The sequence below is a fragment of the Poecilia formosa genome, unplaced genomic scaffold (assembly GCF_000485575.1).
Source record: "Poecilia formosa unplaced genomic scaffold, Poecilia_formosa-5.1.2 Scaffold337, whole genome shotgun sequence".
Taxonomy (NCBI): domain Eukaryota; kingdom Metazoa; phylum Chordata; class Actinopteri; order Cyprinodontiformes; family Poeciliidae; genus Poecilia; species Poecilia formosa.
The window spans coordinates 44,263-56,458 of record NW_006800276.1 but is presented as its reverse complement, the minus strand read 5'-3'; the positions used below and the strand labels follow the sequence as shown (position 1 = coordinate 56,458).

The 12,196-nt window shown below is 39.1% G+C and overlaps 1 protein-coding gene across 1 annotated transcript; it reads left to right on the top strand.

Moving 5' to 3' along the window:
• Positions 1–574: 574 nt before the first annotated feature.
• Positions 575–10,537, top strand: LOC103152946 (transient receptor potential cation channel subfamily V member 1-like). The gene is given in 16 exon segments (XM_016661609.1): positions 575–1,021; positions 2,361–2,509; positions 2,896–3,048; positions 3,136–3,273; positions 3,862–4,160; positions 4,871–5,047; positions 5,346–5,453; positions 5,455–5,502; positions 5,579–5,674; positions 5,759–5,829; positions 6,713–6,878; positions 7,808–7,874; positions 7,958–8,241; positions 8,976–9,100; positions 9,809–9,915; positions 9,992–10,537. Coding segments are annotated over 16 exon segments (2,313 nt in total). The 5' UTR covers positions 575–770; the 3' UTR covers positions 10,066–10,537.
• The last annotated feature ends 1,659 nt before the right edge of the window (positions 10,538–12,196 follow it).

The window sequence follows — 12,196 nt, the reverse complement described above, 5'->3', positions numbered from 1 at the left end:
ATTTTTTTTTATTTTCTTGGGTTTTTTTTGTTGTATTTTGGTGAAATCCTGCTGAGGTTTTTTTAACTACTTATAAAAGATAACTTACAGTAAATTAAGATTAAATATAAGAACTTTTTTCAGTATCTGGGAACTATTCGGATTGAGTGTTGACTTCAATGTGCAAATGACTAATAATCTTGATGGTCTCAGCCTACTTCACCTTTAATTAGTTTTAAATATAATTAACTTCCTGTTTGAGCAGAGATGCTTTTGTTTTGAAGGGACTATTTCTTGTTTAACTGTTGGTGCAAAGGCAGCTTAACAACCATTAAAAGACAAGATAAATTATAACAGAGTGTAAAAACTGCAGCTCCTGGACACAGACTGAAGGGAAGTTTATGATGTAAATAAGTTCCTGTTTTAAATATTGTGTGATTTAAACTGTGTGATTTGTGTGAACGTGAGTCATTTTATTCTCAAGTATTTTTACTTTTACTTCAGTAAAATTTCTGGATTTTCTTCCCACTGGATGAAAAACAAAAACTCACCAGAAACACCTGCAGATTTTCATCCTTAAAATATAAAAATTTCCACTTACCTTTATACTTCTGTCTGTGTGATGATGTAATTTTAAATATTAAATGATAATTTGACCAGTTAGTCAGTATTTTTTGAGTGATTTCTTGCCACTTTTTACTTGAGTGAAACATGTTGAAGTGTTGCTGTTCTTACAGTTTTTGGTTAAGACGATAAACATGTCGAGGGCGGAGCATCAGCGGTAAAAATCCATGACCTCATCTGTTCCTCCGCTTTGTTTCTGCGACGCTCCACCTGGAGCTGCAGCTCCTTCACCTGCTGCCTCATCAGGAGCTGCTGCTGGTTTGTCCACAATGGAAAAGGGAGGAAAGGGAAACGGAGCGGACCAGGAGGAGCCAGAAAGCGGTCCAGACCAGGAGAAAGGAGGCCTTCTGTCTCTGCTTCAAAGTGAAAACTCAGAGACGGCGCCTGCCCCCATGGACAGCAACGTCTTACTGTCAAGGTAGGTGCTGAACCGGCTAATAGCCGCTCACCTGCAGCAGGGAGACGCCAGGTAAGGTGATGGTGTCACGTTTCATGTAAACAGCTCAGTGAACGTCCTCTTTGTTCGTTTCCTCTGACCTGCAGCCTCTTCGCTAACAACAAACAGTTTCAACCAGCCAGTTAAGTTTACTGATGAAGCGCAGACACCAGAGATCATCAATGATCATCAATAATCATCAAATATGTTGGTTAAACTTTCATTTATTACGGTTCTAAAGCATCTCTGGGTATTTAGGTCAGATCTAAAGGAAATCTGTGTTTCGGATGTTCAGTTTTCTGGAAGTTTGTTCCAGATTTGTGTTGCATAGATGCTGAAAGCTGCTTGGTTCTGATTCTGTTGATGCAGAGGAGACCAGAACCTGAAGACCTTTACTGTAGTTCAGTGATCTTAAAGTTTATTCTCCCAGTGTAATGACTTCAGAAGCGGCTGATGCTCCGTCCTCCTGGTTTTAGTCAGAACAGCAGCAGCAGCAGCAGCGTTCTGGATCAGATTCATTTAGACCTGTGAAGAAACTGCAGCTGTAATTAATGCTACTAAAGAAAAACGCATCAGCAGGACGGGTAGAGACTCCAACAATTATGCTAAAGTAACAGCAGCACTAATTCAACATGTTTTTACTCATGTAAAAGGAAAAAGTACCAAGAAATTACCCAACTAGGAGCAAGTCACTGCTTAGTTTATATTACTTTTAACCCAGAAAAGGAATTAGATCAGTCACTCTTTAGCTTATTTTATCAGAAACTGTAACATCCTCACTATTTAGAAATTGAATTAGATACTTAGCATCCCTGAACAGGAGCACTTAGTTTACATACTTTAGAACATTAAATTAGTTTTCTTTCCTCTTTTTTTTCCTTTGGTTTGTTATTTTGTTTGTATTTCCTTTTAACTCATGTAAAGCACTTTGAACTGCCTTGTTGCTGAAAATGTGCTATATAAATAAAATTACCTTATCTTACCTTTTCTGAGACGTTATAAATGTTCTCCAGGTGATGGAAGGCCGGGTTTGTAACCATCTCTATGTGGCTCTGGAGGTTCAGGTCAGAGGTCGGAGGTCAGCCTGATGTCCAGGTTCCAACTGGAATAACTGAAGCTGTAGATTTATAACTCTAGATCGCTCCTCTTTATGTCCAAAGATAAAAACTTCAGTTTTGTTTCTGTTCAGCAGGAGAAAGTTAAATCTGTTCTAATTATCTGTTCAGTAATTGGATGGTTCAAAGGTCACCTGGTGACATCATAAGGTCGAGCGGTGACTCTTCCTGTGATGAATTATTGTTTGATCGTCTTCCTGTATCAGACCGCCGCGTCGCCCCGCCGGCGGCAGCACGCCGTTCACCAGGGAGAAGCTCTTCACGGCGGCGTCTCAGGGCGACGCCGCCCAGCTTCACGGCCTGCTGGACTTCCTGCAGCTTCACCGGAAACGGCTGACAAGCCCAGAGTTCAAAGGTCAGGGACATAATCACCGCTTCATCAACCCTACAAAAAATGTAGGAGCTGCTTTAGGTCAATAACTACTTAATATTGAGTTTTAAAAAGTTCTTTATTTCACTTTTAACATGGAAAAAATGTGTTTTTATGAGTCAAACAGCTGTTGACTCATAACAGACACAGTTTTATCTTATTTCACGTGAACTAAGATAAGATATTTGACTAGAGCCTAATCTGGTATGATTTTGTGTTTTTTCAGAGTAAAAGCTGCAGCATTGCTCTGTTCTGATTCGGGATAAAACCAGAAGGTTTTTCTGTTAAAAATCCTCCACTGACTCCGGCTCAATGCAGGACCATAGAGTTATGATGTCTGAGTTATTTAATTTGTTTCATTATTATTTCAGATGAATCGAATGGGAAAACGGTGCTGCTGAAAGCTTTTCTGAACCTGAAAGACGGCAGGAACGACACGATCGAAGTCCTGATGGACATAGCAGAGAAAACCCTGGACTCTGAAAGCTTCATCAACGCCGCGTACACAGATCCTTCTTACAAAGGTAAGAAAACAAACCTTATAAATGCCAACAGTTTGGTGAGTTTCTGTTAAATATAAAGGATTCGTTTCCCTTTTAAAACCCACGCAGGTCAGACGGCCTTGCATGTGGCCATTGAAAGACGAGCGCTGCACTACGTGGAGCTGCTGGTCCAGAAAGGAGCTGATGTCCAAGCCAAAGCCAGCGGGACATTTTTCCAGAGGAACGCAAAGCTGGGCTTTTATTTTGGTGGGTGATTTCCTCCAAGAGGGATGAAGATGCTTCAGGGCCGTAAACTTTCACCAAACAACTCGGACATTTTGAGATTAATCTTAAGACATTTTCTTGAAAAAAAAGAACTTTTTGAAATTTATGAGTCTCAAAATTTGAGCTTTTTAGAATTATGAAGCTCATAAATATGCAAGTTTTTTTCTGCAAAATTTCTGAGATTATTCTCAAAGTCTCTGAGTTTTTAATAGAAAATTTCCAACTTTTCAAACTTTTTTTTTTTTTGTTTTCTGTCTAGAAAAATTCAGAGATTAATTCAAAATTTTGGGGGGAGTTTCGCAATTTTTTTTGACTTTTCAAATTCAAAATTTTCCATGTTTGTTTTTCCTGTGAGATTTCTGAGATTAATTCAATTGTTTTTCTCAGCAAATTTTATGATTTTTCAAACTCTGAAATGTAAGTAGTTTTCTAGAAAAAGTCTGAGATCAGTCTAAACATTTCTGAGGTTTTGTGTGTGTGGTAATGAACTCCTTTCTACTGGTCCTAACGCTCCGTTGTGAAAGTCCCGTCCTGCGTTGTACCGGTGGGATCAGAGTTTGTTCTGCCCAGGCGAGCTGCCGCTGTCTCTGGCCGCCTGCACCAACCAGCCAGAGGTGGTTTCGTTTCTCCTGGAGAACCCGCACCGCAGAGCCGACCCGACCGACCGCGACTCGCAGGGAAACACCGTCCTGCACATGCTGGTGGAGATCGCAGACGACTCGGCGGAAAACACGGAGACGGTTGCAGAAATGTACGACAAAATCCTGGTTCTGCACCACAAGCTGAACAGCAAAGTCCAGCTGGAGTCGATGCAGAACAACGAAGGTCTGACTCCGCTGAAGTTAGCAGTCAAACTGGGAAAGATCGGGGTGAGTCTGTTTGCTGGAGGTCCAATAACTGAGCTGAGGTTTACAGCGTTAGATCTGTGGTGGATAGGGGATTACATTGCTGCCAAAAAACTCAGATATTTGGAGATTAATCTCAGAAATGTGCTAAACGAGGAAATGTATCAGATTGAAAAGTCAAACATTTAATAGAAATAAATTAGTAATTAATTCTGAAAAAAACAAGAACATTTATGAGTTTGAAAAGTTTATGTTTGCTAGAGAAAAAAACTCAGAAATTTTGAGACTGCTCTTAAAAATTTTGTAGGAATTAAAAAAAAAAGAACATTTTAAGATTAATCTCGGAAATTGTCTAGAAAAATCTGAAATTTCTCAGTTTGAAATGTTGAACCTTTGCTGGAAAAATATTTACATTTTGAGCTTAATCTCTGAAATGTTTAAGAAAAGAAGTCAGAGTTTGAAAATTTGCTAAAAAAGAAAAAACAAAAACAAAAAAACCCTAAAATTTTTGACTTTGGAAATTCAACTCTACAGAAAATTTCTGAGATTCATCTCAACATTTTTCTAGCAAACTTTCAGCTGTTGAAAATTTCTGAGAACCTCAAAATGTATATTTTTTGTAGCAAATGTTCAACTTGTCAAACTCAGAAATTTTCTCTGGAATATTTCTGATCTTTGAACATTTCCAAGGTTTTTGGCAGAGGTTTACTTGGCTCTCATGTTTCTCCGTCCAGCTTTTCCGCCACATGTTGAATCGAGAATTTGTGGCCGAGGAGACGCGGCAGCTGTCCCGGAAGCTGACGGAGTGGGTCTACGGACCGGTCCACTCCTCTCTCTACGACATGAGCGACATGGACACCGACGAAAACAACTCGGTGCTGGAGATCATCGTCTTCGGCAGCGAAATCCCGGTCAGCACTTTAGACTCTAAATTGATTTTTAAGTTTAAGCTTACGATCTTTTTTTGTGAGTAAAATCAGCCACTAAATGAATAATTATGTACCAAGAAACTAAAATAATTAATATTTATCTGCACCTAAGATGCAGCCGATTTGTTGACTTCATGTTTTCATTTCAGAAGATGAGTCAAAACAACCTTCATTGTAAAACAGGTCATTAGATGAATGAAAGATATTAATAATTGCATAATTAAATCTATAAACTGTCACATGAAAAAGCGGATCAACCTTTTCCTGTAAATCTGTTCAGAATCGCCCAGAGATGCTGCAGATCGAACCGCTCCGCAGCCTTCTGCAGGACAAATGGCAGAGATTCGCCTCCAAGCTGTTCCTCCTGAACTTCTTGTCTTATTTGCTGAATCCTGGCCGTCTTCACCACGGCGGCGTTCTACAGAAAAGACGGACAGGTGAGGCAGAAACAGGAATTCAGCTGAATGATCCGCGGAGTCGTAGCGGACAAACTGTTTGTGTTTTCCCTCTCAGCCGCCGTTCCCAGTGGAAAACGTCCCGGCGGATCACCTCCGCTGCCTCGGTGAGATCATCAGTGTCCTGGGAGCAGCCAGGTTTCTCTATAAAACTGTACGGAAACAGAAAGAAGCCAAATGTATCTCATAACTCTGTCTGGGTCGGCTGCAGTAACGCGGCTTATTTTGAAATGTGTAGATAACCATTTTCAGGAGGAACCCCCCAAACATCAGCTCTCTGTTTACTGACGGATTCACTGAAATTCTGTTGTGAGTATCATCACTTTCTCTCCTCTGTGGATTTTCTGATAATTAATCGATTAATCGGATAAAAAAAAATTGGCACCTTCTGCAGATTACATGTATCCACTTATCCACTAACTCTAATTGCTTTTTTCTAAGAAAAAAAAAAAGACAATGTATTGCCTAAAATACAACAACAAAGCATTTATTTAATAAACACTTGATAATTTGTAGCAAAGGCTGAATAAATATGAGAAAACACAAAACATGCGTAAAGTTTAGGCTGATATTTTGGGATCAACTGATTAATAGCAATAGGTGCTTAATAGGAGATTTTTATTGATTTTACTTTTACAGATTAAACTAAAACTGCAGAAAATTTTTATTTCTTGTACAGGTTTTGCTTAATTCTTGGTCTTAGCGAGTCGTTTTTTCAGCAAAAGGCCTTTTTGGAGTCTCCATATAATGATTAATTGATTACTAAATTAGTTGACTAGTTCAATAATTGATTAATCACAATTAATATGATTGTCTCAGTTATGCTTTCCAGAAAACAGAAAAGCAAAATGAACATCCTCCTAATAACTCAGTAATCCGATAAGAGTCTCCAGTCACAGATCTGCTGGTGGTTCATGTTTTTGTTTTTCTTCCTGCCTGATAATAAACCGTCCTCCATGTTTGTAGTTTTTTGCAGGCTCTTCCTGTCCTCCATGTTTGTAGTTTTTTGCAGGCTCTTCCTGTCCTCCATGTTTGTAGTTTTTTGCAGGCTCTTCCTGTCCTCCCTTTTTGTAGTTTTTTGCAGGCTGGTCACGTCCTCCATGTTTGTAGTTTTCTGCAGGCTCTTCCTGTCCTCCATGTTTGTAGTTTTTTGCATGCTCTTCCTGCCTGGTCACGTCCTCCGTGTTTGTAGTTTTCTGCAGGCGGCCCTGCTGCTGCTGTGTGCGGTCTTGTACTGCTGCGGGCGGACAGAATACGTCGGGCTGCTCGTCTTGTCTCTGGCTCTCGCCTGGATGAATGTTTTATATTACACACGAGGCTCCAGGCAGCTGGGGATCTACAACGTCATGATGCAGAGAGTAAGAGCTTAGCAGCGGCTCAGTGGTTACGGCAGGCAGTTTTAACATCAGTTCATACGAATGTCTGTAATTACTGTAGAAATCTAAAACTACATTTGTGCTATTTCAAATGATAATTTAACAAGCCAAAGTTCCAGATATCTCTAAGTTATTTTATTCATTTTTTGCTTTCAAGATATCTGCACTAGTTAAATCTTATACATCTCCTGACTAAAATGCATGTAATATATCTTTAATTGTTCATTAGAATTATGACCGGTCAGAACAAAAGGTCAGATATCTTAAATTTACTTTACAACTAGTTATAATTTAACTATTATCTAAAATATACGTATCAGATAGTTTCAGTCAGTAATTCAGTCAGTCAAAATATAAGTAGAGATATCTTAATTTACTAATGTTATAAACCAGTTTCAGACATCTGGAATGTAACTGATTTTATGCTAAAACAGCCTGCCATACAGTAGCTACGTTTCCACTACAAATGTGAGTAAAACTTTGTTGATATTCCACTAATGTCAAAACACACTAATTTGTAATTCCATTAAAACAGAATTAAAACGACATGAGAACAAGTTTGTTCAGCTATAAGTAACTGAAAAACACGCAGCACCTTCGACCTGCAACCACTTCCTGTCGTCTTCTTTGTCATTTCTGCCAGTAGTAACATCTGGTTGTTGATCATGTGACTTGTTTGATGCAAAAAAGTGTTTCCTTTTCAGCTTTGTGAAAAATACTATTATGATACAACAACAAAAAAAAATAAAATAAAATAAAACCCCACCAGTCTTAGAGCCAAAACTTTTTTAAATCAAAAAACAAGTTTTTGTTTAAATTGGTGTTTCTAGTTTGCAAATTTATTTTGGAAATGTGAAATTATGTGGTGAATGGAGACGCAGGCAGTGCGAACACAGTCTGCTCCTCTTCAGATGATCCTGGGCGACCTTCTGCACTTCTTATGCGTCTACATCGTCCTGCTTTTTGGATTTTCTGCCGGTAATATTTCTAAACGCAAGAAATTCAACACAGCGACTCATTCGGTTTGGACTCCTAACCTGCAGTCGACGTTTCCTCTGCAGCCGTCTGCACCCTCATCGACGACTCACCTGGAGGGAGTCCGACCAACGACTCGGTCCCACGACAAAGGAGTTTTAACGTCGAAACGTTCAAATGCGAGAAGCCGAGCTACAACGATCGGCTTCACCACTTCACCGACCACGTCCAGAACCAGACGGTCTTCTACGTCCTGCTCATCTGCTACATCGTCCTCACCTACATCCTGATGCTCAACATGCTCATCGCCCTGATGGGGAACACGGTGGAGAGAATCAAGGAGCAAAGCCAAACCATCTGGAACCTGCAGGTGGAAGATTCACCCGCAAATTCCTGTCCAAACGATTAGCTGTGTGATTTCAGCAACATCTGTGTTTTAGGGCCGTGGAAATTAAAAAGGAGTAAATGTGCACCAAAAAAAACTTGGAAACTTTGAGATTGATCTCAGAAATGTTTGGAGAAATATGGAAACTTCTGAGTTTCAAAAGTCAAAATAATAATTTTATAAAAACTTGAAATTTGTCAGTTTGAAAGGTGAAAATTTTAAGATTCTCAGAAATGTTCTAGAAAATACTCGGAAATTTCTTAGTGTGAAAAGTAAAAAATAATAAAAAAAATCTCAGAAATTTTCTTGGAAAAAAAAAACATGTTAAGTTGTGAGTGTGATGAGTTTCTTGCAAGAATTTGCTAGAAAAAAAATCTAATTTTGAGATTAATTTAATAAATTTTGTATAAAGAACATCTGAGTTTCAAAAGTCACAAATTTTAAGCTTTTTGGAAAGTTTAGTTTTTCTGGTAAATGTTCAGCTTTTCAAACTGAAAATTTTTTGCTTTTTTCTATAAAAATCTCAACATTTCTGTGGATTTTTGGTAGAAATTTACTCCGTTTTTGTGTATGCAATTTTCCTAATTCGTAGTTAGCATAACAGCTAACTATGAAAATGTGTAACATGCAAGCAAACCTTTTAAAACAGAACAGATGGAAAGAGAAATCAGTCACCTACGTGAATCAGTTGGAGAAACCGTTTTGTTGTGGTTTCCCAGAGAGCGTTCACCATCCTGGACATGGAGAGGACTCTGCCGCGGTGGCTGAGGACGAAGCTGCAGTCCGGCGCGTCAGAGATGGTCTGCGTCAGGAACGACCAGGACGACGCGCGGAGATTCGTCAGGTGAATGTTGCTGGATTTGTCTGGACCAGTCAGTAAAATAAAAACAACACACAGCAGAAGTGGCGCCTCCTGCACAACCAACAGAAATGCAGCAAGTGGTTCCTGGATGGTAAATCAACAGCAAAACTCTTGTCTTTTCCAGCAGCCATTGTACAGCTCATGCAGTGGTGAAACCAGCCAACCAAACCTGCTGGAGCTCAGCTGTGGTTGCTAGGTAACAGGCTGGGGTTGGCTGTGGTTGCTAGGTAACAGGGCGTGCTGCTGATTTGTGACGTTGCCTTCAGAGGTTTTTGAAACGGCTCATTTTCCACCGTTTCATTGTGACAGTAAGTCGGATCAAAAACATCCACCGCATTTTTTCCCCCTAAAAACAGATTTGGATGCCGTCATGAATCAAACTTTCTCCAATAAAGTTCCTGTTTAAGTTGCTGGAAATAAAGCAACTTTTTCAAAACCAACAAAATATAAAGCTTTCAACAAATACAAGGGAAATGTCAGCGACGTTTTGGGATTTATAGTAATTTGTTCTTTTCTCTTTGTTCTATTGAAATGTTGAATGTTTTAATTTATCGCTAAGCAGGTAAAAAAAAGTTTCACAGTAAGATTATTTTGCATTTTAGGTTATTTGACCATCGTGGTGATTTTATCTTATCTAGCATCAATAAGTATTTCCACATGAGATTTTCTCTGGCGTTTCGTCCCTTTCAGAGTGACGGAAATAAACTGGAAGAAATGGCGCTCGGATGTCGGCGTTAAGCTGAAGGAAGAACCTGCAGGTCAGCTGACGACCGCACGAACCGAGGAGGAAACTTCTGGTAAATCATCTGGTGTTCCTTCACTGCTGTTTCCTGTGGCTTGAAATTTACTAACATGTTCAAACTGACTGTTCAGGGAATCCGTGGAACGTAAATGTGCTTCTCCAGAGGATTCGCTCCAGACGACAGGAAGACAGCTACGTTCTCTAACTCAAACTCTGATTTTTATTTCTTAAACACATTTCTCATAACTCAACATAATTCGTCCTTGTCTTAAGAAACTTTATTACAGGCGCATTTCATCACATCTTTAAAAAAATAATGTATTTCCAGAAAATTTCAAGCTAATATCTTGTAAAATTGAATGTGTTTCTGTTTATTTAAACATCAACTGTGAAGGTGATCATGATGCCAAGTCAAAACATTTAAACGACACGACGCTACGCAGACTACCTCATGTGGAAGGAAAGCTTTTCTACTGACGGTTAAATATGATTTGATTTTATTAAATCATGTTTAGTTTGGAGGTTTAACAGAAGTTTTTTAGACGTCACTGCTGGACGTCTAAAAGATCAATTTAAAGCAGATAAAAGATAAACTCTGACTTAGGCTGCATGAAGTCGGTTTGAAGAATCTAAAGTTTTTCACAATAAAAGTCATTAATAAAAGCTTTGTGTTTACAGTCTGGGTTATTTGTTAATTTATGTGCAAATTATTTCACTTTATTTTCTTAATGAAAGGCAAAGCTGGAAAATCAGATTTGCTTTGGTAAAAAGTGAGAGCGGGTGGAGTAGAGCCGTGGTGGATGGAAGCTTTTGCTAATTTTAACATCAACCCCCAAAAATTCCAGAAAAAAAAAAATTCTGAGTTTGAAGTTGAAATTTTGATAGAAAAGACCAAGAAATTTTCTAGAAAAAAAATTGTATCAAAAGTGAAAAATTTGACATTTGAAAATCATTTTTTTGTCAGAAATGTACAATCTCAGCAAATTTTTGACTTTCCAAAAACATTTTTTTAATGTCAGAAATTAATCTCAGAATTTCCTATTGAGATCAAACTTGCATCTTAAAGTGTAAAGAGTTAATTTCAGAATAATTTACAAAAATGATCAAATTACAATGCGAATTTTGTAATTCTCTGTCTGGCTGTAAATCTCAAAGTGTTCAAAAAATTTGGTCGATAAGCACTGGAGGACTTAGAGAAACAAACCAAACATCACAAAAACTTCAGAAAAACAATTCGAGACCCCCAACAAATAAATACATTACTCTAGAACTGCTAATCCACCTCCTTTGATTTTGCCGCTCCTCCTCTTTAATCTGTGCAGTCATACCGTTAGAGGGATGTTGGAGTAGGTGATAAGATGCTCGCCTGCTACGATGGACGGATGAGACGGTTTGGTCCTCCTCCTCTCTCTGCTTTGTGTCCATTTTCAGCTCCTCTGGGATTTGGGGTCATAGTTCAAGTTTCACTGCAACCTTTGAAATGCTAATCCACTGTGAAAACAAGGCCTTGTTTCCATGGTTACACATCTTAACTGTCTGAAGGTAAAAGAAGGTTCTGAACAGCTTCCAGAACCAGAGGGAATAATTATCCAAACCCGGACCGAAAACTTTACGAATGAAAGTCTGGAAATAGAAATCAAACATGGCGCCACCTTCTGGTCCAAACGCACAGAAATCTGGAAACGTTCATAAAAGAGATGCACCAATCACCAACACTTTGTGTTTGCAAACTTTATTTTGGTTAGGGGGGGAATGTTTGTGCAAGACATTTGAGTTCCTGAAGGTTAGGCAAAACTGGAAATATCACATTTTCACACAGTAGAGACAGAAAGCCCCTCCACCAGCGGTCAGAACATTTGGTTCTCACAACCCAAACAGCTGGATCAGAGCAATAAGAAACCTAGAGTGACTGGTGGGATCCTCTGGCCCCCTTCACCAGGATGTGCTTCAGTAGACGAGTCTTTGAGTGCAAACAGTCGTGTACCAAGCTCCCTCTGGACCTCGAGCAGAACCAAGAAACACAAAGCTCTGGTTCAGCGGTGGTTCTGGCAAACCTGACCAATTAAAACCCAGGAAATGATTCCTGATTTGCACAAACCAGGTGAAGTAACGTCCGCAATTTCCACAATCCAAAAGCAACACAATAAATGTTTAGACAACAAATTGCATCCATTAGTTCCAATAAATCTGACAACCCCTTTCGAATGTAGCCCTGGGCATCCGCCATAATGACCCATTCACTCTAGATTTTCTTATGCTCAGTTCACATCTTTGATTTTTACTTCACAAGATTCTCTGAAACCAACAGAACAAAGGCAGCAGCAGATCTTTACGTC